Raw genomic sequence first — 25989 nt, forward strand, 5'->3', positions numbered from 1 at the left:
TCCAAGACTTCAACAGGGGGTGACCAAAAGAAAGGGGTCACAAAGACTCCCCAGGGGAAGGGTGATGAGACAACCAAAACTAAAAATAGTAAAGAGTCTTCTACAGGCCCCCAAAAACCTGCACAGGAGGGTGGGCCCAGAGCCTCTTCACAAAACAATGGGTACAAGGGTAAAAACTTTGATCCCAAAAAGGCCTGGTGTCATAGCTGTAAACAGCATGGACACCAAACTGGAGACAAGGCCTGTCCCAAGAAAGATTCCACTCCAAACTCCCATCCAGGTAACACTGGTATGGCTAGTCTCCAAGTGGGATCAACAGTGTGCCCAGAGCAAATCAGGGTCCACACTGAAGCTACTCTAGTTTCTGAGGGTGGGGTGGATTTAGCCACACTAGCTGTCTGGCCGCCTAACATGCAAAAATACAGACAGCAACTCTTAATTAATGGGACTAGAATAGAGGGCCTGAGGGATACAGGTGCCAGTGTCACCATGGTGACAGAGAAACTGTTTTCCCCTGGCCAATACCTGACTGGAAAAACTTACACAGTCACCAACGCTGACAATCAGAGAAAAGTACATCCCATGGCAATGGTTACTTTAGAATGGGGAGGGGTCAATGGCCTGAAACAGGTGGTGGTCTCCTCAAATATCCCAGTGGACTGTCTGCTTGGAAATGACCTGGAGTCCTCAGCATGGGCTGAGGTAGAACTAAAAACCCATGCAGCAATGCTGGGTATCCCTGAACTGGTGTGTGTGAAAACAAGAGCACAGTGCAAGGCACAGGGTGAACAAGTAGAGCTGGAGTCTGGAAGAATGGCCCAGCCTACCAAGAGAACAGGAAAGTCAGTTGGGAAACCAACTGCAACACAGCAAAAGAAAGGGAACCTCTCTTCTCAGGAAGAAGTTCTGCCCTCTGAGGGAACTTAGCCTTTGGAGCTTGAACCTTACCAGGTTGAGCTCTTAGGCCCAGGGGGACCCTCAAGGGAGGAGCTGTGTAAGGGACAAGAAACCTGTCCCTCTCTTGAAGGCCTTAGGCAGCAAGCTGCTGAAGAGTCCAAAGGCAAGAAAAATGGAACGCATACGGTCTATTGGGAAGATGGACTCCTGTACACTGAGGCCAGAGACCCCAAACCTGGTGCCACTAGGAGAGTGGTAGTGCCTCAGCTGTTCAGAGAGTTCATCCTAACATTGGCCCATGACATTCCCCTTGCTGGACATTTGGGACAAACCAAGACGTGGGAGAGGTTAGTCAACCACTTCTACTGGCCCAATATGTCCAACATGGTTAAGGAGTTTTGCCTCTCCTGCCCCACCTGTCAAGCCAGTGGTAAGACAGGTGGGCATCCAAAGGCCCCCCTCATTCCACTTCCAGTGGTGGGGGTTCCCTTTGAAAGAGTGGGTGTGGACATAGTTGGTCCACTGGAACCTCCCACAGCCTCAGGAAATATGTATATCCTGGTAGTAGTGGATCATGCTACCAGGTATCCTGAAGCTATTCCCCTTAGGTCGACTACTGCCCCTGCAGTAGCCAAGGCCCTCATTGGTATCTTTACCAGAGTGGGTTTCCCTAAGGAGGTGGTGTCTGACAGGGGTACCAACTTCATGTCAGCATACCTAAAGCACATGTGGAATGAGTGTGGAGTGACTTATAAATTCACTACACCATACCACCCACAAACTAATGGCTTGGTTGAGAGATTCAACAAGACATTAAAAGGCATGATCATGGGGCTCCCAGAAAAGCTCAAAAGGAGATGGGATGTCCTCTTGCCATGTCTGCTTTTCGCTTACAGAGAGGTGCCACAGAAGGGAGTAGGATTCTCACCCTTTGAACTTCTGTTTGGTCATCCTGTAAGGGGACCACTTGCTCTTGTTAAAGAGGGCTGGGAGAGACCTCTCCATGAGCCAAAACAAGACATAGTGGACTATGTACTTGGCCTTCGCTCTAGAATGGCAGAGTACATGGAAAAGGCAACCAAAAACCTTGAGGCCAGCCAACAGCTCCAGAAGTTTTGGTATGACCAAAAGGCTGCACTGGTTGAGTTCCAACCAGGGCAGAAAGTCTGGGTTCTGGAGCCTGTGGCTCCCAGGGCACTCCAGGACAAATGGAGTGGCCCTTACCCAGTACTAGAGAGGAAGAGTCAGGTCACCTACTTGGTGGACCTGGGCACAAGCAGGAGCCCCAAGAGGGTGATCCATGTAAACCGCCTTAAGCTCTTCCACGACAGGGCTGATGTCAATCTGTTGATGGTAACAGATGAGGCTCAGGAGGCAGAGAGTGAACCTCTCCCTGATCTTCTGTCATCAGACCCAAAAGATGGTACAGTAGATGGAGTGATCTACTCAGACACCCTCTCTGGCCAACAGCAAGCTGATTGTAGGAGAGTCCTACAACAGTTTCCTGAACTCTTCTCCTTAACCCCTGGTCAGACACACCTGTGTACCCATGATGTGGACACAGGAGACAGCATGCCTGTCAAGAACAAAATCTTTAGACAATCTGACCATGTTAAAGAAAGCATCAAGGTGGAAGTCCACAAGATGCTGGAATTGGGAGTAATTGAGCGCTCTGACAGCCCCTGGGTTAGCCCAGTGGTCTTAGTCCCCAAACCTCACACCAAAGATGGAAAGAAAGAGATGAGGTTTTGTGTGGACTACAGAGGGCTCAATTCTGTCACCAAGACAGATGCTCATCCAATTCCAAGAGCTGATGAGCTCATTGATAAATTAGGTGCTGCCAAATTTCTAAGTACCTTTGACTTGACAGCAGGGTACTGGCAAATAAAAATGGCACCTGGAGCAAAAGAAAAGACAGCATTCTCCACACCTGATGGGCATTATCAGTTTACTGTTATGCCCTTTGGTTTAAAGAATGCCCCTGCCACCTTCCAAAGGTTGGTGAATCAAGTCCTTGCTGGCTTGGAGTCCTTTAGCACAGCTTATCTTGATGATATTGCTGTCTTTAGCTCCACCTGGCAGGATCACCTGGTCCACCTGAGGAAGGTTTTGAAGGCTCTGCAATCTGCAGGCCTCTCTATCAAGGCATCCAAATGCCAGATAGGGCAGGGAACTGTGGTTTACTTGGGCCACCTTGTAGGTGGAGGCCAAGTTCAGCCACTCCAACCCAAGATCCAGACTATTCTGGACTGGGTAGCTCCAAAAACCCAGACTCAAGTCAGGGCATTCCTTGGCTTGACTGGGTATTACAGGAGGTTTGTGAAGGGATATGGATCCATTGTGACAGCCCTCACTGAACTCACCTCCAAGAAAATGCCCAAGAAAGTAAACTGGACTGTGGACTGCCAACAGGCCTTTGACACCCTGAAACAGGCAATGTGCTCAGCACCAGTTCTCAAAGCTCCAGATTATTCTAAGCAGTTCATTGTGCAGACTGATGCCTCTGAACATGGGATAGGGGCAGTTTTGTCCCAAACAAATGATGATGGCCTTGACCAGCCTGTTGCTTTCATTAGCAGGAGGTTACTCCCCAGGGAGCAGCGTTGGAGTGCCATTGAGAGGGAGGCCTTTGCTGTGGTTTGGTCCCTGAAGAAGCTGAGACCATACCTCTTTGGGACTCACTTCCTAGTTCAAACTGACCACAGACCTCTCAAATGGCTGATGCAAATGAAAGGTGAAAATCCTAAACTGTTGAGGTGGTCCATCTCCCTACAGGGAATGGACTTTATAGTGGAACACAGACCTGGGACTGCCCATGCCAATGCAGATGGCCTTTCCAGGTTCTTCCACTTAGAAAATGAAGACTCTCTTGGGAAAGGTTAGTCTCATCCTCTTTCGTTTGGGGGGGGGTTGTGTAAGGAAATGCCTCCTTGGCATGGTTGCCCCCTGACTTTTTGCCTTTGCTGATGCTATGTTTACAATTGAAAGTGTGCTGAGGCCTGCTAACCAGGCCCCAGCACCAGTGTTCTTTCCCTAACCTGTACTTTTGTATCCACAATTGGCAGACCCTGGCATCCAGATAAGTCCCTTGTAACTGGTACTTCTAGTACCAAGGGCCCTGATGCCAAGGAAGGTCTCTAAGGGCTGCAGCATGTCTTATGCCACCCTGGAGACCTCTCACTCAGCACAGACACACTGCTTGCCAGCTTGTGTGTGCTAGTGAGGACAAAACGAGTAAGTCGACATGGCACTCCCCTCAGGGTGCCATGCCAGCCTCTCACTGCCTATGCAGTATAGGTAAGACACCCCTCTAGCAGGCCTTACAGCCCTAAGGCAGGGTGCACTATACCATAGGTGAGGGTACCAGTGCATGAGCATGGTACCCCTACAGTGTCTAAACAAAACCTTAGACATTGTAAGTACAGGGTAGCCATAAGAGTATATGGTCTGGGAGTCTGTCAAACACGAACTCCACAGCACCATAATGGCTACACTGAAAACTGGGAAGTTTGGTATCAAACTTCTCAGCACAATAAATGCACACTGATGCCAGTGTACATTTTATTGTAAAATACACCACAGAGGGCACCTTAGAGGTGCCCCCTGAAACTTAACCGACTATCTGTGTAGGCTGACTAGTTTTAGCAGCCTGCCACAAACCGAGACATGTTGCTGGCCCCATGGGGAGAGTGCCTTTGTCACTCTGAGGCCAGTAACAAAGCCTGCACTGGGTGGAGATGCTAACACCTCTCCCAGGCAGGAATTGTCACACCTGGCGGTGAGCCTCAAAGGCTCACCTCCTTTGTGCCAACCCAGCAGGACACTCCAGCTAGTGGAGTTGCCCGCCCCCTCCGGCCAGGCCCCACTTTTGGCGGCAAGGCCGGAGAAAATAATGAGAATAACAAGGAGGAGTCACTGGCCAGTCAGGACAGCCCCTAAGGTGTCCTGAGCTGAGGTGACTCTAACTTTTAGAAATCCTCCATCTTGCAGATGGAGGATTCCCCCAATAGGGTTAGGATTGTGACCCCCTCCCCTTGGGAGGAGGCACAAAGAGGGTGTACCCACCCTCAGGGCTAGTAGCCATTGGCTACTAACCCCCCAGACCTAAACACGCCCTTAAATTTAGTATTTAAGGGCTACCCTGAACCCTAGAAAGTTAGATTCCTGCAACTACAAGAAGAAGGACTGCCTAGCTGAAAACCCCTGCAGCGGAAGACCAGAAGACGACAACTGCCTTGGCTCCAGAAACTCACCGGCCTGTCTCCTGCCTTCCTAAGATCCTGCTCCAGCGACGCCTTCCAAAGGGACCAGCGACCTCGACATCCTCTGAGGACTGCCCCTGCTTCGAAAAGACAAGAAACTCCCGAGGACAGCGGACCTGCTCCAAGAAAAGCTGCAACTTTGTGTCCAGCAGCTTTAAAGAACCCTGCAAGCTCCCCGCAAGAAGCGTGAGACTTGCAACACTGCACCCGGCGACCCCGACTCGGCTGGTGGCGATCCAACACCTCAGGAGGGACCCCAAGACTACTCTGATACTGTGAGTACCAAAACCTGTCCCCCCTGAGCCCCCACAGCGCCGCCTGCAGAGGGAATCCCGAGGCTTCCCCTGACCGCGACTCTTTGAACCTAAAGTCCCGACGCCTGGGAGAGACCCTGCACCCGCAGCCCCCAGGACCTGAAGGACCGGACTTTCACTGGAGAAGTGACCCCCAGGAGTCCCTCTCCCTTGCCCAAGTGGAGGTTTCCCCGAGGAATCCCCCCCTTGCCTGCCTGCAGCGCTGAAGAGATCCCGAGATCTCTCATAGACTAACATTGAAAACCCGACGCTTGTTTCTACCCTGCACCCGGCCGCCCCCGCGCTGCTGAGGGTGAAATTTCTGTGTGGACTTGTGTCCCCCCCGGTGCCCTACAAAACCCCCCTGGTCTGCCCTCCGAAGACGCGGGTACTTACCTGCAAGCAGACCGGAACCGGGGCACCCCCTTCTCTCCATTCTAGCCTATGTGTTTTGGGCACCACTTTGAACTCTGCACCTGACCGGCCCTGAGCTGCTGGTGTGGTGACTTTGGGGTTGCTCTGAACCCCCAACGGTGGGCTACCTTGGACCAAGAACTGAACCCTGTAAGTGTCCTACTTACCTGGTAAAACTAACAAAAACTTACCTCCCCCAGGAACTGTGAAAATTGCACTGTGTCCACTTTTAAAACAGCTATTTGTCAATAACTTGAAAAGTATACATGCAATTTTGATGATTTGAAGTTCCTAAAGTACTTACCTGCAATACCTTTCGAATGAGATATTACATGTAGAATTTGAACCTGTGGTTCTTAAAATAAACTAAGAAAAGATATTTTTCTATATAAAAACCTATTGGCTGGATTTGTCTCTGAGTGTGTGTACCTCATTTATTGTCTTGTGTATGTACAACAAATGCTTAACACTACTCCTTGGATAAGCCTACTGCTCGACCACACTACCACAAAATAGAGCATTAGTATTATCTATTTTTACCACTATTTTACCTCTAAGGGGAACCCTTGGACTCTGTGCATGCTATTCCTTACTTTGAAATAGCACATACAGAGCCAACTTCCTACAGTAAACAACATCCTTTTTTACAACCCTGTTTCCCAGTGAGTGTTAATGGTCGCCCCCAATAAGGAATAAGCTCTTATTTGCATCTGAAATGCTGCTGGTGCCCTCTCAGCCCCTGGAGCCTTTACCCCTGCTTGTCTGCAAGGAAGAAGGCGGAAAAACATTTTATTTTGAGTCTGGCACGTGGCCCTGTCCCACGGTGCCATCAGCCACGTGCAGTGTGTGTCTTCTTTACATTTTACCACGTTCATTGTGGTTTTAAAATCCCATCACACACAGTGCTTTTGGCTAAAACGCCAGAAGTGGCAGAATGTAATATACAAGGCATGGACCACTTTTCAGTTAATTTGAAACTTTTTGCAAAATCCTCAAGACTACCACAAAAACCGCTTGTTTCACAAAAACACTAAAGTAAACTCAGTTTGTGAGAGTTCACTCATATCATGCATTAAAACAACCAGTGGGAATGCAAAGTGTTTTGCCTTTTATGTAACGCAAAGTCTTATACAGCGCTTCGAAGAGCAATAAAGGTACAACATGGACAGCAGCAGCGCAACCTTCTTCAACACAACAAACAGGTAAAGGACAGGTGACAGTAGCAGAAGGGACGTCACACGACTCACTCAAACATCGACGAGGGCACCACACAGGCGCCTAACACACGGACGTGGGAGTAAGGTCTTCGTGACGTCTAGGTGACGCCTGACATCTAGTCATCGTGAGACCAGCCCACCAATCGCCCATGGCGGTGAGGAGGGGGCAGCATCCACCTTCAGTTATGGCTCGGGGTACACTTTCGGGGCGCCCTTAAACAAGAAGAGTCTGCTCTCTACCATGAAATCCCACAAAACGTCATGGAACACCTTCAGTGCTGATGTAACTGGAGGAAATGAGGGTAGGATGGGGTGGCACTGATTTAAGGAGCCACCCTAGGGTTCGGTCCAGACACTTATCATGCCGATGAGGCCTTCCGTGTCCCACTGTGAAGTGCTGGGTGTGAGAGGGAGTAAGCCTCCTGGAGAGAGAGATTAGCAATGAGTAAATGAGACATCAGAAAGGAGTGCGAGAGAGAGGAGAGAAGTGGGTGATGGGGAGTGATGAGAGGTAGGGAGGGCGGAGACAAGATCTGCGTCTTGCAAACAGAGGAAACTCTTAGTAGGTCCAAGCATTTTGGTCACCTGAAGGGGGAAGGGGGTGGGAAGATGGTAATGAGATCTCAATAATGAGAAAGTAGCTTCTTACCCGCAGGGCTAATTTCTAAAAGAATGATGCACAAAATGTTACAAAGAAGCTCATGGCCGGTACTATCAGAGGTCCTGGTGCTGAATACCGAGGCTGTGTATTCTTGATTCCACCTCCTTCTTCCACCAACAGACACATCCTGACCCTTTATCCCACACTTACAGGTTTACTTTCACCCCTTTCTCTCTGTTTTTCCATCTTTCACTTCCTCCCTTTCCCCTTTTGTGTTTACCTCTCTTTTGCACTAGATTAAAGGCTGTTGGGGAAAAATAAGTGCCGGCCCCCCACAGAGAATGCCATTGGGCCCCACATGCAACCACCAGCTCAAGTTAAGCAATGCTACCTTAACAATAGTTTTGCAGCTTCAAACTCTTCTAGATCCGCATGCTTTATATCACCCTTTCTTCTAGTGGTTCGGACCAGAACCATCCATGTTGTAAATACGCTCTTGTGCTGTGGGCATTGACCATTTATAGGGTGATTGGAGTCTTTAACACTCACTGTGTTGAGTGTGAGCCCACAATGCCCCTGTACGTAGTCGCCATCTTAAGATTGTTTTCTGCGCTGTTAGCTTCATGTAGAAGGCGGAAGTCCTGCGATGTTTACAGTCTGGAGACACCACTGGTGACAGCAGTGCTTAATTTGAGCCTGTGGTTTCCGGTACTCAGCATCGGTACTTAGTTGTAAACAGCAGCACTTATGACAGTCTGCCACATGGTGGAGCTGTTTGTCTAATTTAGAGATGAGCACAACAACAGTTGTTTATTAATCTAATATACATTACAAATGACAAGTATCTGCTGCCAAAGCCACTCTCATAGCTTTCGGGCTATAGTCACACTTGGAGGAGTGTGACGCTTACTAGTTGTGTTGTTTGTGTAATTGGCAGTGCTGACAGCGGCAATGGGCAGTGCAAGTGGAAGTGGTCTCCTGACGACGGCCCTGGCACTTCTATTTTTACAAATTAAGCACTGGTGACAGCGACAGCTCAGGAACATAAAGGTATCGAACGTGGCATAGGATGATCAGAGAAAGCATGTTTTGTTAGTCTCTGTGATTTCTGGGTCTCTCTGACATCTCATGTGGAAACATTATAGAAAATACCACATTTAAACTTTTCCTCAAGAGGCATCAAAAATTGACAAAATGTGATGCAAACAGTGTATGCAATTTATGTCTACCCAGACACCATTTGTCAGTCGGATGTTTAGCATGTGCTCAATTTAAACTGCGAACTTTAAATGTTCGAGACAGAGAGATTACACTATATCACAGGCTAACTGTGCTAAATGTTCCATTCCATACATTTGAAAAGTAGCTCCCTTCACCCATCACTGTGCCATTCATGCAGCCCAGTCCTCATGTCATGTTATGCGCCTTGAATCCCTCATGGGTGAGTAGCCTTGCTTTACAAATACTGATTAACTGATTGATCGATTGATTGTTCCATGTCCCCTTCTCAGTCGGGGCACCTCTCCCACGAGAGCATCAAAGTATGTCTCAAACACCTCACCTGTACAATAAACTATCTCAGTCACAGTGCCTAGATGCCACCCTCTTCGTTGAGGTGCTCTGCAAATCTTCGAACGTTATTCAGTGACTAACTACTGAAGTGGGAGGAATGATGCTGCAGCTAGAGTGCAGTGTCCTTGCAAGGCCCAAACTAGGAGGGATGCCCTTTATATATGCAAATGAAGGACAGGACTTGCATCCAAAGTCATCACAGGTAAACATTTCAAAGCAGGTCCACAATGCACCGTGCATGTAAATGCAGTGTGGGGCCTGTCCCTCGCCCATGGGCTTGGGACAGGATCTTCCTCAAAGAATAGTCTTGAAAAAATTGGTACAGATGGTGCATTTTATTGGAATATAATTTGTCTCATAGATGTGCAAGGAGTATAGGATGTGCATGCTGTTGTGGAGTTGAACTAATAAAACATTGCAGTATTTTATGGCGTGCACCAATACCCAGGATAATTAGTTTACCAAACAAAAAAACAATTATATGCTTAGAAACAACTTGTGTGCAAATACAATGCAAACACAAAACAAGCAGTGTCGTTGTCAAGTCTTGATTTTTGTTCTCATGGTTTTTACAAAACATTATGGTTGGGATTATCTGCTGGGCCTTCGCCAATCCAACAAAAACTGTGGCTGAAAACAAAGATCATTATTTGGATTAAAAAATCGAGCATTGCCATAGCAGTCACCTGCTCTGAAGACAAATCCTTTGTGCTTGTATGTGCTTCTTGTGAAGGGGAAGAAGGCTGTCACTCACGGTGAAGCTATCCAATGGCTGAGGTGGGCAGAACCATTGTTCATTGATGTAAACTGTAGTGGGCGGAAGAAAAATATGAATGCCACAATAACAGACCAATAAATGAAGAGGGCGGGCTGAAAACCCTTATGAATAAGTATATTACATGCAATTTTAGGACAATTAAAACAGTCTTGGCTAACGCCAGACCTAAAAATGGTGCAAAGCAAGCAAAGATTTGTGCCACAGAGGATGCAGTGCCCATCTAACACAATGTGCTCCGCTAAGAAAATGCCCATGGAAAATTCTGTGCCAAGCAGATTACTACCGTTTTAAAATCTGTGCCAATATATAACATATATCACAAGTGGTGTGTCAGTTACAAGCCCATCAAAAATGTTGTGCACGTTTTCAAGGATCCTTCATGGCAACTCACTCAGCCCTAAAAGCTGCTCTTAGCTTGCATCTTTCCCAGAAATGCTACAACACATTGTGGAATTAAAAATATTGCCTTAGCATAACTTTATAAGTGGCAGCCGTGTTCTAGCTCAATGCTAAACCAATACCACCAAGCTGTGCCCATCTCTGAGACGTGTGCCCACCATCATAGACATGAAATATTGGAATCACTTCACCAGCTTCAAAAGTTTACATTTTTGTACCAGTCTGAAGGCAGACTGTGTACTTTCCACCGATTACAGCTTATGCCCCTCCCTGGGGCCCAGAAGGGCAGCTTGTCACCCACCCTGGGATACACAGATGATTGTTCTTTTTGCTAATAAACAATGTCAGATCTTTAATTCAGTATGAGCACAGAGCTCTTTGAGAGGCCTTCACAACCGTGCTGCTTTCTGGATCCTGGACATGGCACATTCTTCTGCTGGGAGGAGCCTAGGGCCATATGTACGAACACTTTTTCCCATAGACACAGAATGGTTAAAAACCTTTGCTACATCTGGCCCCTAGTGCCTTACACCATTGTTTGGGCCTGTTCTGTGTTTGAGACGTGCCAGAAACGGAAAGTTTGTGGCACGGGTCCAAAAGCGAGAAACAAGAAGTGCAGTTAAGCAAAAAAGGAGAGAGATATTTAAGACAGAACAGTGATAGGAACAAATGAATGAGAACACTTATAATCCTGCAGGGAGAGGAGACGTGTGCTGTGGAGAGAGAAAAAGGCTTAACTACTGAGCTAATACATTTGTAAATTTCTCACAACAGAAGCTACTTATGAGAGTTTACAATGAATTCCTGAAGTGGCCTAATCTGCATTAAAAAAGAAATAATACATTATATATACATATATATATATATATATATATATATATACCATGAAGCATGCTTGCATCCATGATTGTGCATTCCCTCCTTACCCTATACACCGTAGAGTAGGCGTGTCCACTCATGATTCTGTCTGCCCTCAAGGCATATACATTATATAGTAGGTGTGTCACACTATACTCTGTGCTACCTCCATCCAGTGTACATAGCATGTAAGTGTCACCTGCCTCTGACTACCCTTCAGCACCTTGAGACCCTCACGTGTGAGTAGCCGCACTTTACAAATCCCTGATTGATTGGTTGATTGAACCCCTATACTGCTGTGTTTTGCAGCCACACACTTGAAACCTTTTCTTAAGTTGGGCCATTCAGAAGCTTGGCATTTTATAGCCAGATATGGCTACCTGATTGGTGAGGATATCGAAACTTTAGTGATCAATCGGTATTGATGTGTCAGCACTTAAAACTTCGGTGTCAGCAGTGGATATCTCCGAACCGACTCCCACTGGTGTAAATTGATGGGGTCCCCATGCAGAAATGAGAAGGCCCCCTGGTGCCCCATAATTCACAGATATTCATCGGTCTTGGGTGGAATGTGACCCCCTGAAGAATTGGTGACCCCGGAAGAGTTGGAGGCTCCCTTCCACCACAAGTGTTATGCCCCTGTTGAATTCTGGTTGACTTGCAATGGACCGTGTGATCTGGTTAGAAGGTGCTCCCTTCTGGCTGGTGATGGCTTGTTTGCATTTCCAGCTGGGGGCTTTTCAGGGGCGTGCTAATGACCCCACAGGAAGATCACTGCGGTTTGGCTCACAGCATCAAAGTTTCCCAGGTCCACGCATGACTAGTTAGTCCAGTTCCGGTTGGGTTATTCTTGGAATTCTGGCATCTGCAGTTCTTGTTTTATGGTGGGTTAAAGAACACTACAAGTCCAGGATCTCTAAGAATTTTTTTTATTCTTGCATGAAACTGGGGAGCTTCGCAGCCATCTTGGCTGATGTGGGACCAAGATTTGCCCTCGATCCATGGTTCTTAACCTGTGGTCCAGGGATCACTGGGGGTCCCCGAAGCCTAATCAGTGTCCACAATTGCTTAGAAAATTAAATAACATTAACAGATTAATAAAGAAGCAAAACGTAAAACTGAAAGTTTGAAAATATTCTGCAAATGAGAAGGATGGATGGCTTCCATTGAATGTAGAAAGTTCCAACCTTTCCATTGTTTGTGCCTTAAATAAAATATACCATCATCTGTTTGATGAATGCTTGTGTCTGTATTTCTGTGTTTTGTTTTGGGTTCAAATCATCGAAATTGCTTATGCTGGGGTCCCCGGCTTACAGTAATGCCTCAGTGGGGGTCATCGGATTTCAATAATGATTCACCGGGGTCCCCGAATTACAGTAATGAATAAGTGGGGGTTCCACAGAAGTCTGTACATTCTGTAGTACCTGTGTTCTCCTGTCCACGTCTGCTCTTCATGTGCTCTCTCTGCAAATAGGTGACTCTGAGAAATGCTAGTCTGGCGCCATGGCAACCGATGTGCAGTGATGGTATCACGTTGCTGCTAAGCAACCAAAGGCACATGGGCTCATGCATTGGGTAGTGGAGCGTGCAGCCTTCAGTCACCAGGCCTAACATGGGGTGCTGCTTGAGTGGCAGGGCTCTTCCAGCCTTCAGTTCCTCATTGCAGTCTTCAGTTCTGCCTATCTAACATGAGGTGTTGGGTGGAGAGCGGATGTGGGGGTGCAGAGGGGTGGCTTTGCAGTCTTCAGATCTGGCTTTTTTGACATGCGGTGTTGGGTGGAAAGTGGACATGGTGGGAAGGGAGGGGGGTCTTGCAGCCTTCAGTTCTGCCTAACGTGAGGTACTGGGTGGAGAGTGGACATGAGGGTGTGGAAGGGTGGTGTTGCAGCATTCAGTTCTGCCTATCTAACATGCAGTGTTGGGTGGAGAGCGGATGAGGGGTTACGGAGGGGTGGTTTTTCAGTCTTCAGTTCTGGCTATCTGACATGCGGTTTTGGGTGGAAAGTGGATGTGGGGTGGGAAGGGATGGGGGATCTTGCAGCCTTCAGTTCTGCCTAACATGAGGTACTTGGTGTAGAGCGGACATGAGGGTGTGGAGGGGTGGTGTTGCAGCCTTCAGTTCTAGGTGTCTAATATGTGGTGTTGGGTGGAGGGTGAACACGGTGTGGAGATGTGCTCTTGTAGTCTTTAGTTCTGTCTATCTAACATGCAGGACTGGGTGGAGGGTGGATGCAGGGGTCTGGAGGTATGGTCTTGCAGTCTTCAGTTCTGCCTATCTAACATGCGGTGCGGGGTGGAAAGTGGACGGGGGCGTGTGGAGGGGTGGTCTTGCTGTGTTCTGTTCTGCCTATCTAAGATGTGGTGCTGGCTGGAGAGTGAATGCAGGGGAGTGAAGGAGTGGTCCTGCATTCTTCATTTCTGCCTATCTGACATTCAGTGTTAGGTGGAGAGTGGACACAGGAGTGTGGAAGTGGTCTTGAAGTCTTCAGTGCTGCCTATCATGCGGTGCTGGGAGAATGCACAGGTGGGAAGGGGGGTTCTTGCATCCTTCAGTTCTGCCTAGGTGAAATGGAGTGCTGGGTGGAGAGTGCACACGGGGGTGTGGTCTTGCAGTCTTCAGTATCTAACCTGCGATGCAGGGTGGAGAGTGCACACGGGGTGTGGAGGGGTGGTCTTACTGTATTCAGTTCTGCCTATCTAAGATGTGGTGCTGGGTGGAGAGTGAATGCAGGGGAGTGAAGGAGTGGTCCTGCATTCTTCATTTCTGCCTATCTGACATTCAGTGTTAGGTGGAGAGTGGACACAGGAGTGTGGAAGTGGTCTTGAAGTCTTCAGTGCTGCCTATCATGCGGTGCTGGGAGAATGCACAGGTGGGAAGGGGGGTTCTTGCATCATTCAGTTCTGCCTAGGTGAAATGGAGTGCTGGGTGGAGAGAGCACACGGGGGTGTGGTCTTGCAGTCTTCAGTATCTAACCTGCGATGCAGGGTGGAGAGTGCACACGGGGTGTGGAGGGGTGGTCTCGCAGTCTTCAGTTCTGCCTATCTGACATGCAGTGCTGGATGTAGGGTGCATGCAAGGGCGTGAAGGTATGGTTTTGCTGTCTTTGGTTTTTCCTCTATGAAATGTGGTGCCGGGTGGAGAGAGGGCATGGGGTGTTGAGGGGTGACCTTGCAGTCTTCAGTTCTAAGTATCTAACATGGTGCAGGGTGGAGAGAGGGCGTGGGGTGTTGAGGAGTGGTATTGCAGCCTTCAGTTCTGGGTATATAACATGGCAGAGTGGGGTGGAGAGTGGACACTGGGGTGTGGAGTGGTGGCCTTGCTGTCGTCAGGTCTGGGTATCTAACATGCGGTGCTGGGTGGAGAGTGGATGCAGGGTGTGAAGAGCCAGCAAGGGGTGGTCTCACAGTCTTCAGTTCTGTCTATCTGACATGTGGTGCTGGATGTAGGGTGCACACAGGGGTGTGAAGGGGTGGATGTAGGGTGCACGCAAGGGTGTGAAGGTATGGTCTTGCTGTCTTCAGTTTTGGGTATATAGCATGTGGGGCTGGGTGGAGAGTGGATGCAGGGTGTGAAGAGCCAGCAAGGGGTGGTCTCGCAGTCTTCAGTTCTGGGCATCTAACCTGCGATGCAGGTTGGAGAGTGCACACGGGGTGTGGAGGGGTGGTCTCACAGTCCTCAGTTCTGCCTATCTGACATGTGGTGCTGGATGTAGGGTGCACGCAAGGGGGTGAAGGTATGGTTTTGCTGTCTTCAGTTCTGGGTATCTAACATGCGGTGCTGGGTGGAGAGTGCACACAGGGGTGTGAAGGGGTGAATGTAGGGTGCACGCAAGGGCGTGAAGGTATGGTTTTGCTGTCTTCAGTTTTTCCTCCATGAAAAGTTGTGCTGGGTGGAGAGAGGACGTGGAGGTGAGAAAGAGGTGGTCTTGCAGCTTTCAGCTCCTCATCTCATACTAGGGGTGTCCCGAAGGAGGGGTGAGAAAAGGTGGTTTGCAGCCTCTAGCCCTCCAGGCCTAACATGGTTTCTGGAAGGAGAGAGAATGGGGTGGTTTGGCCTATGATGGTGCCAAAGGAGGGCAGGATGCAGCTCTCCAGCCCTTACATGAGGTGCTGGGTGAGGGGCAGATGTGGCCTGTAACTCCCAGGTCTGACACAGAGTGCTGGGATGGACAGTGGCCACCATCGCAGGGAGGAGATGGTTGTCTCCTATGATGGTGGTGAAGAAGGGCAGGGTCCAGCTATCAGCTCCCCATGCCTTACATGGAGGACTCAGGGGCAGGGTCATGGGGGCAGAAGTGTCCAATACCTGAGGGGGGAGTCATTGGTGACTGACTTGGGTTTTGCTCTCATTGTCAAACAATAACCCAAAGTGATGGCTTTGCTGTATCGTTCGCCCATCTCATACATGGTCAACGTCAGAGGAAATGAGGTCCAAAAGAAGCGAAAAGTCTCAAAAGTGGTGCTCGCCAGATACCAACACCCTACCCCCAAGGGTGAGTAGTCTGTCCTGAAGCAAGATCCCAGCACTGTAAATATTATTAGTCCCACTAGTACTGAGTAGACCATGATACACCAGTAGTAAAAGTCAATAAACAGATGGCAGCCCTTTGAGGATGTATTGAACTGGTCCATGAAGAAGAATACAAGTCAAGAATATTCATAAACTTCTGTTGACTTTTACTACTGGCTTACCATGGTCTAATCAGTACTACTGGGACTTATATGTATGCTTGGGTACCTTTTTCTTATAAATTCTGTCATTGTTGTGTATTAAACAGTGATCATTCCCATGTTGTCTCCCAGAATACCCCTCTCCCTTCGAATGCTGTTGGGATGAAAGTTCTTTGCAGGACCTTGTGCAGCTCTGCCGCTTGCACATGTCTGGACAGCCCTCTGAGTTTCTGACCCCATCACCTCCTGGTGTAAGGCCGCCTGCTCCATCCTAATACCCTCAGAGAGTCAGGCACAACAGTATTGTGGCTCGAGAACACCAAGCATCCTATAAACGACAGAAACTCTAACAGTTATTGCCTGGTAACTCCTGACTGCCCTGGGGCCCTAAGAAAAGGCCTCACAAGTGCCCCCTTTGTATCATATGAGTGACATGACCCCTGTTTCTCAGTTCCCCTATTGTGTGAGCCTTCCTTCATTACATGGTATTATTAACACAAGCTCTGCTCTCTTTTAGGTTCAGTGTCCTGCCCTCCTGGACCCTCCGCCTATCTGAGCTGAGAGTCACCGACAACGGCGAATATACATGCATTGCATCCAACCCCGCCGGCAATGCCTCGCGAACATACAACCTGCAGGTGCAAGGTGAGGAGACCTCATTTATACACTATGGTCTGTAGGCACCAAAGAGCACACACTGGGCTTTACTTCCTGAATACACAGAGCTCTCAGTGGCATTACATTAGTAATGGGATGTATTGGGCACCTCCATAGTTCAGATCCAAATGTGAAACTACCTAACCCTGTGTCTGGATCCCCTGGCCGCGAGATGTAGCAGTTAGAGAATCACGACAAAAGGTCTGAGGATGTTGTCGCATGCAGAAAACGCACCCCATTGCAAGCAGAATCTTCAGATCTGGACAGAACATTTTAGAATCGAAATTAGTCAGAGAAAACCAGACAGCAATCCTGCTGATACTGAATTATGTGGAGCAGTGCATCCCAAACTTTTTAGAACCACAACCCACTTTTTAGAACGACAAACTTTGGTGAGCCACCTAGCTCTAATGGACACGGGGCAGGTGTTTTTTTAATGTAACTCAAGCATGGTATGGGTAGTGCACCGTCATTTACAGACAGCAAGTTTTCCATTCAATTGGCCACTACATTTGCAGAGAAAGAGTTTTACTGATAAAACTATATTGCATACAAATGATAATGTGTGGAAGTCTATCTTGATTTGGTTTGAGGCTAATAAAATCTTGGTTTCCATCACACTTCACAATTAAAAAAATGTGTTTGAGTTTTGCTTTCCTAACTGCTGAATATTTTCCACTCATTTTGTTGTGTGTTACAAAAAAATAAATTCTGTGGTCTTTCCTTTCACACTCCTTGTGCCCCAGCAAGACTGTCTCATAATTCACTTTTCTTTCTCTGATTGCAAAGTGAGAGGAGATTGTAAACACAAATCCTATATTAAAACATAAGCTACAATTTCTCAGAAGACATAGCTTGACATTGGCCTCTGGATTGAAGCATAGCAAATGTGACAAAATAAATACAGAATTTAAGGGCATCTTTATTTATTTCTTGGACCTTCAGGGCCCACCTAAAATTGGCTAGTGATCCACCAGTGGGTTGCAACCCACTGGTTGGGAAACTCAGATGTAGAGGAAGTTATTAAACACCAGCAAAGCTCCCAAGACAAACCAGAACATTATAGAAATACAAATAGCAAATGCAGACTAACAGCAAAAAAAGCTTGTGGCCCAGACAAAATAACTAAACAGGATGCTCACATGCGCCCCATTCCAAATTCAGTAAACAGCCTTTCAACATCATCTTACAATCAGGAAACTATATAGACACAGCTTTGAGGGACTTATCAATGGGTAGTGCTGGACTGGGATGTTCTCTCTGCACAGACCCAAGTGAGGGCATTCTTGGACCTCACTGGATGCTACCAAATCTTTGTGGTCAACTGTGGACCACAGTTGCCATTTAGACCCTGGTGCGCAGTCTCAAACACTGTTTCTGTAAGATGGCATTATCTATCCTTTAGTAGCTCAGGGCCTAGATGGAAGGCAACTTCAGAAAATATGTGTTAAGGGTTATCAGTATCAGCACAATACCAAGATCAACAGAACACTCAGTGAAGCTTCCAGACCAATTTGGTAAAGTCAAAAAGTATTTTATGATCAAAACAAGGCTGAAACACAGCATTTGGACCAGTGGCTGGAAAGTTATGTCTTTGAAACAGTTCCATTCCACAGGACTTCTGTATTCTGCAACCAGTGAACGTTCTTGCGCACAAGTGGCCCCTGGAGGCTTATTCACCCTCCATTCACACAGCATGACTCCCACCTCCAGGCAGCCTCTAGCCTAGAGGCAAGCTGGATGGGCTGGATGAGAGTCAGTCGTCTTGGGCAGGCTGGCACAGTTCGCAGCTTCCAGTCTTCACAGAGTTCCGGTGGCGTTGTCCCTGGGTTGCGTCACCGTGGCGTACAAGTGTCTCTCTAGTCTTTACGAGTCTACCTAAGCCTGGAGACAGGTCCTCCAATCATCTCATCTACCAGACCAGTGCAGTCGTGTTCACTTCGCAGGCCTCGCCTTCCTCTGAAAAGTCCTCTTTCTGGACACGAGTTCAGATTGAGGGTAAGTTAGCTTTGTCACTTCCTTTCCAGTTCCAAAATCCAGTCTTCACAAAGTCCAGTTACAGCTGGTCTACTGGTCTGCCTTACAAGTAGAGTCCTCCGTTGCTCTTAGATGGCCTGGAAGTCTTAGCTGGGCATCAGCCAAGACTTGGTCAGGATGAATCACGCTCCCACCCACCGTTCAGCAGTCTCACGCCGCTCCCAGGTCCTGCACCACTCTAGCATGCGTAGATCTAACTGTCTTCGCAAACCTCCAGCTGTTCTTTGTCCCTTGGGACCTTCTGAGTTTGGACCCAGTGGCTGACTGGCCCACACACAACTTTGCCCCACTCCAGAAGGTCTGTGCCTGAGACTCGCTGGAAAGTGCGGGCAGCAGAAATAGGCCTATTTCAAGTTCATTCTGATGCTTTGCTCTGAAACACCATCAGAGGAAGCACCCAGAAGTGGTGTGTGCATGGGAGGGAATGGCCCTATTCTGACTCTACAGCCCACAATCTATGACAGGCTCTGACTTACAGTGGAAACACAGAAAAGTGAGTGCTCAGTTCAAGCTTTTAAAAGATTACACAAGCAATGTTCAAATACTGGGCTGTCGTTGTTAGCCCGTTACATTGATTCCCTCCCACTGAATTCCGAGTTTGGTCTCATATACACTGGTTTGGTGACACCTGATCTTGGGCTCTGATTTAAAACTGACCGAGAACATCGCTCGACCCATTTCCCCACCTCAGTGCTTAATTTGAGCTGGTGGTTTCCGATGCTCAGCACCGGCACTTAATTGTCAACACCGGCACTAATGACAGTTTGCCACATGGTGGTGCTGTTGGTCTAAGTTAGAGATGAGCACAACAAAAGTTGTGTATTAATGTAATACATATGATAAACAACCAATATCTGCCGCCAAATATGTCTTTGGGGGCCTAGAATAGCCGGAAGTGTCGCACTTGTAGGAGTGTGGGGGTTATTAGTGATGTTGGTACTATCATTTGCAGTGTCTGCAGGTGAAATGGGTCATGTGAACTACACTAACCCCATGACAAGGGCCCTGGCATTTATTTTCTTACAAGTTAAGCACTGCCCACTTACCAAATCTTTCATGGTTCTTCCGGAGGAGTGGGAAGCTCCGCTCACACGTTCCTCTCTAACCTTCCTATGTGTTTCCCAGGAAGGTGGCTATACTCCCCCCTCCTCTCTCTCTCCTTAGGACTGCTCCCCATTGAGAGGTACTGCAAAGGTTATCAGTCCTTCTGCAGCTCTCTCCTGCAAGGAACAGGCAGGTTGTGCATCTGCAGCTGGGAAACTGAATACAGTCATCTTATGCACCACAAAGGAAACACTTGCATTGAGAAACCAGTTAGTGCTTTCTCACTGCGCAGAGTCAAAATAAGAGAAACAGAAAAAAGGACGGGAACCATGCGAAAAGCCAGATTTTTACCTCCCGCTATAAATGCCTTTTGGTGGACGGATGGTCTGCATCTCTGTTACCACCTTTCATGCTCCAAATTTCAATGTGGTGGTGGCACTTTCAGGACTCCTTCCCCAACCAGTAGCACCCAACACCACTCCAGGGGTTGAAGGCCAAACTTCTGTTCGTCCTTGCAGAGCTCTATATGATGTGTGTACATGCATCCTGCAGGAACCAGACATGATGGGACTGATGCTGGCTCATCATCCTCCCTTCCTGAACTTGAAGGTACAACCACTCCACCCAGATGCCTTTCTTGGTTCTCGGCTTCCAATGCGGATTGACCTGGTGGCTCCTTGGCATTCTTTGTACCTCGAACCATGCTCAAGGTGATCCTTCCATTAATTTGCAGACTTCCTTGGCTCAAGGTGATCCTTCCATTAATTCACGGACTTCCTTCTCTCTTGGAGCACTCAGTCTACCTCCTCGTGAAGGCAGATATGTCTTCCTTCAATCATGTGAAACACAAGGCCGGTTTGCAAGGTTCTCAGAGTTCAGCCGGTTATGATACAGAATGGGCAGAACACACGGGTTCCACTTCTGATCCAGGATCTTCCTTGCTTGTATAGGTGTGTACGCCTCCTCAGTATCTGGGTACCTATGATAAACCCTGTACTGGGTGAGGGGGCTGGTACCCCAGTCAACCTCAAACATACCATTCACACACTTGTACTGCTCCATCAAAATGTATGGTGATGCTCTTAATTCACATGTGGATTTTTATGATTATAAATGAATATAAATTGAACATAGTAACTTTCCTTTAAACTAAACAGTTAATATCCTGGACAACGGTGTGGCAAGACAACGGACTCACAAACATCCATCCATTAAAAGTGCAGTCCTCCTCAGTTTCATACCATCATTCATGTCTCTTTCTCCCAACATCATAAACACAAAACAAATATGATGTTCCTCGAGATCTATCTTCAACGTATATGCATAACTTCCTGTCGTATTACTGCACTTTTAGATAGTATAAACCACAGTATGAAAAAACAAATGTAACATCAATGTTTCATCCGTACAAATTGTAAGTTTAAAGGAAGGGTATTATGTTCAGTTCCTATTGGTTTATAATAATAAAAAGATACAAATGAATTAAGAGCATCACTCTCTGGGCCATACATTTTGATGCAGCAATACCATGTGCATGAATGATATGTTGGAGGTTGCCGGGGATTTTAATTCCTTATATTAACGTTTACCCTGCCCTAGGATCTGCATTTAGCAGGGGGTCCCTTTTTTTAGATGAGGGGGCTGCTACCTTCATTCCTCTGGTGGCGAAGGAGGCAACCAGGGCCAACCAGAGGGTTTGCAGTATCTGGATGTATTTAGACACCTAGGGCCTGATTTAGAACTTGGCGGTTACTCCTTCACAACTGCGACGGATGTGTTGTCCGCCGAGTTCTAAATCCCATTGTATCCAATGGGATTTATGTTTCGGCGGACGGGATATCCATCACCATTGTGATGTAGTGACCTGTCCGAAAAGATCGAAATCAGGTCCTAAGGGTTTGGTGGAGAGTTTAATGGAGGGCATTACTCCCGTATATTCCGTCCGCCGATTACGATCCTATTATATCCTATGGGAATTATCATACAGCGGACGGGATATCTGTGGTGTTTCTGATGGAGTAACCCACCTGCCAAACTCTAAATCAGGCCCCTACTGTCCTTGGAGAGGGCTTTTCAGGTTCTACGGACCTGTTTTATGGGCTCATTGTCCATTCTAAGACCAGTTGGAACTGGGTGTGGTGTGATGTGTACTGGCCTCGTCTTCATAGACACTGTGAACGTGAATGATGATGTGTGGGTTTCACTCAGGGAAGGGGAACCTTAACTGAAGACAAATTGACTGAGCTGAGGTCCGTGACTGCTTCGAAACTTAACTAATATTAGAACATTGGAATGCTGGGGGCTCCATTGAAAACAATGGAGTGCTGCGGGCTTTTACTGGCCGGTAAAAGCCCGCAGCGCCAACATTCCAATGTTCGCTTTGTTCACAGCAGCAGCTGTGAACAAAGCCTCACGGAGCCCGAGGGGATTCTAATCCCCTCGGGCTCCGTGAACATTTTTTTTTTTAATAGAACATTCTGCCCTGAGTGGCAGAATGTTCTAATAGCCTTAGAACCCGCCGTAGCGGGCTCTAATGCTATTAAAGGCCCTTTCCCTTGTTAAATGCCCTCGCCTTCGGCTCGGGCATTTAACGCGGGAGCGGGCCTTTAATAGCCGGTAGAGCCCGCTACAGCGGGTTCTAAGGCTATATTATCAGATTACTAAAGTTGAACATTTTAAAATGTATTGTAAATGTCAAACAATGTGAAAATTGGAGGCTAAAAATTAAATTAGTATCCTCAGATGGATTCGTGGGAGCCGTGCAGGTGCATCAAACAGAATATAGGGGGTGATTCTCACCCTGGCGGGCGGCGGAGGCCGCCCGCCAGAGTTCCCCCATCCAAAATACCGCTCCGCGGTCGAAAGACCGCTGAGGGTATTTTGGCTTTTCCACTGGGCTGGCGGGCGACTGCCAAAAGGCCGCCCGCCAGCCCAGTGCAAACCACCCTTCCCACGAGGACGCCGGCTCAGAATTGAGCCGGCGGAGTGGGAAGGTGCGACGGGTGCAGTGGCACCCGTCGTGTATTTCAGTGTCTGCAAAGCAGACACTGAAATACAAAGTGGGGCCCTCTTACGGGGGCCCCTGCAGTGCCCATGCCATTGGCATGGGCACTGCAGGGGCCCCCAGGGGCCCCACGACAACCCATACCGCCATCCTGTTCCTGGCGGGAGAACCGCCAGGAACAGGATGGCGGTATGGGCTGTCAGAATGCGCCGCCATGGAGGATTCTAATGGGCAGCGGAAAACTGGCGGGAGACCGCCGGTTTTCCGCATCTGACCGCGGCCAAACCGCCGCGGTCAGAATGCCCTGCGGGGCACCGCCAGCCTGTTGGCGGTGCTCCCGCCAACCCTGGCCCCGGCGGTCCATGACCGCCGGGGTCAGAATGACCCCCATAGTGTGGACGATGTGTGTCTTCAATTGAATTCAGTAAAGCTCCAACCTTCCTATAAAATTTTTATTTTTTATTTTTGCATTTACATTTGTTTGGAAATTCAATAAGATGTGTTATCATTTGTGTATGTGTTTGATGAACGCTTGTTTCTGTACTTTTTGTGGATTGTTTTGCGGTTCTAATCATCAACAATGTTTAGGCCGGGGTACCCAGCTTCCAGTAATGACTCAGTGTAGGGGGTCCCCGGATTCCGATAATGACCCAGTGGGGGTTCCCCAGGGTCCAGTAATGATAAAGTGGGGGTCCACAGAAGACAAAAGGTTGAGAACCACTGGTGTAGGGGACAAAGTAGTCTCCACGCAGGCTGAGGTGACAGCCCAGACCAAAACCACCCCGCAACCTCCAAGACAATATGGAGTCCTGGGCGTTTACAGGCACAAGGGACCAGCACAGAGAGGTAAAGATACAGAGTGTACCAGGGAGAAGCAGGCAGCATGCGGACTGCAGCACAGATGCCGCAGGCAGGAGGAACACCGTCGCACCATCAGCTCGCTGCTTGTCACCCTTTGGGGAGCACAGCAAACTGGCCACCCAGAGCAGTGGAGTCAGGGCAAGAGAGGTGGTCCTTGGGGCCAGCATCACTTGTGCTATGAGAGAAGAGCTGCAGTGGACTTTTCGTGCACCAGTATAGACAAGGGAGCTGTGTGCAGCACTCTAGATAGAGTGCTGTGTGCACCAATGTGTACAAAGTGTGTGCACCAATGTGGACAGAGTGCTGTATGCACCAGTATAGAGAAGGGAGCAGTGTGCAGCACTCTAAATAGAGAGCTGTGTGCACCAATGTGTACAGACTGCTGTGTGCACCAATGTGGGCAGAGTGCTGTATGCACCAATAAACACACGAGAGCTGTGTGCACCAATGCGTACAGACTGCTGTATGCCCCAGTAGAGACAAGAGAGCTGTGTGCACCACTCTAGATAGAGAGCTGTGTGCACCAATGTGTACAGACTGCTGTGTGCACCAATGTGGGCAGAGTGCTGTATGCACCAATATACACAAGAGAGCTGTGTGCACCAATGTGGACAGAGTGCCGTATGCACCAATATAGACAAGAGAGCTGTGTGCACCAATTTGTACAGACTGCTGTGTGCACCAATGTGGACAGAGTGCTGTATGCACCAATGTGTGCCGAGTCCTGTATGCACCAGTCAACACAAGAGAGCTGTGTGCACACCAAGGTGTACGGACTGCTGTGTGCACCAATGTGGGCAGAGTGCTGTATGCACCAATAAACACATGAGAGCAGTGTGCACCAATGTGTACAGAGTGTTGTATGCCCCAGTAGAGACAAGAGAGCTGTGTGCACCACTCTAGAGAGCTGTGTGCACCAATGTGTACAGACTGCTGTGTGCCCCAGTAGAGACAAGAAGTGCCACTCTAGATAGAGAGCTGTGTGCACCAATGTGTACAGACTGCTGTGTGCACCAATGTGTACAGACTGCTGTGTCCACCAGTATAGACAAGAGAGCTGTGTGCACCAATGTGTACAGAGTGCTGTGTGCACCAGTAGACACAATAGAGCTGTGTGCACCAATGTGGACAGAGTGCTGTATGCATCAATGTGTGCTGAGTCCTGCATGCACCAGTAGACACAAGAGAGTTGTGTGCACCAATGTGTACAGACTGCTGTGTGCACCAATGTGGGCAGAGTGCTGTATGCACCAGTAGAGACAAGCAAGCTGTGTGCACCCCTATGTACAGACTGATGTGTGCACCAATGTGGTCAGAGTGCTGTAAGCACCAGTATAGACAAGAGAGCTCTATGCCCCAATGTGTACAAAGTGTATGCACCAATGTGGGCAGAGTACTGTATGCACCAATGTTTGCTGAGTCCTGTATGCACCAGTCAACACAAGAGAGCTGTGTGCACCAATGTGGACAGACTGCTGTGTGCATCAATGTCGGCAGAGTGCTGTATGCACCAGTAGAGAAAAGAGAGCTGTGTGCACCAATATGTACAGACTGATGTGTGCACCAGTGTGGACAGAGTGCTGTAAGCACCAGTATAGACAAGAGAGCTGTGTGCACCACCCTAGATAGAGTGCTGTATGCACCAATTAGTACAAAGTGTATGCAGCAATGTGGGCAAAGTGCTGTATGCAGCAATGTGTGCTGAGTCCTGTATGCACCAGTCAACACAAGAGAGCTGCGTGCACCAATGTGGACAGACTGCTGTGTGCATCAATGTGGGCAGAGTGCTGTATGCACCAGTAGAGAAAAGAGAGCTGTGTGCACCAATATGTACAGACTGATGTGTGCACCAGTGTGGACAGAGTGCTGTAAGCACCAGTATAGACAAGAGAGCTGGGTGCACCACCCTAGATAGAGAGCTGTATGCACCAATTAGTACAAAGTGAATGCAGCAATGTGGGCAGAGTGCTGTATGCAGCAATGTGTGCTGAGTCCTGTATGCACCAGTCAACACAAGAGAGCTGTGTGCACCAATGTGGACAGAGTGCTGTGTGCACCAATGTGTACAGACTGCTGTGTGCACAAATGTGGTCAGAGTGCTGTATGCACCAATATAGACACGAGAGCAGTGTGCACCAATGTGGGCATAGTGCTGTATGCACCAGTATAGATGAGAGCTGTGTGCACCAATGTGTTCAGACTGCTCTGTGCAACAATGTGTACAGACTGCTGTGTGCACCAATGTGGACAGAGTGCTGTTGCACCAATATAGACTAGAGAGCTGTGTGCACCAATGAGTACAGACTGCTGTGTGCACCAATGTGGGCAGAGTGCTGTATGCACCAGTATAGATGAGAGCTGTATGCACCAATGTGTACAGACTGCTCTGTGCACCAATGTGTACAGACTGCTGTGTGCACCAAT

At 48.3% G+C, this 25989-nt stretch overlaps 1 protein-coding gene across 2 annotated transcripts in view; it reads left to right on the forward strand.

Annotated features, from left to right (window-relative positions):
- The window catches only part of HMCN2 (hemicentin 2), an 816728-nt gene that overhangs the window by 306866 nt on the left and 483873 nt on the right, over window positions 1-25989 (forward strand). For both annotated transcript variants that reach the window (XM_069237054.1, XM_069237056.1), the window contains exon 23: window positions 16480-16607. In XM_069237054.1, the coding sequence (XP_069093155.1) occupies window positions 16480-16607 (128 nt within the window). The remainder of the gene's footprint in view (window positions 1-16479; window positions 16608-25989) is intronic.

Source organism: Pleurodeles waltl, chromosome 6 (genome assembly GCF_031143425.1).
Source record: "Pleurodeles waltl isolate 20211129_DDA chromosome 6, aPleWal1.hap1.20221129, whole genome shotgun sequence".
NCBI classification, from domain to species: domain Eukaryota; kingdom Metazoa; phylum Chordata; class Amphibia; order Caudata; family Salamandridae; genus Pleurodeles; species Pleurodeles waltl.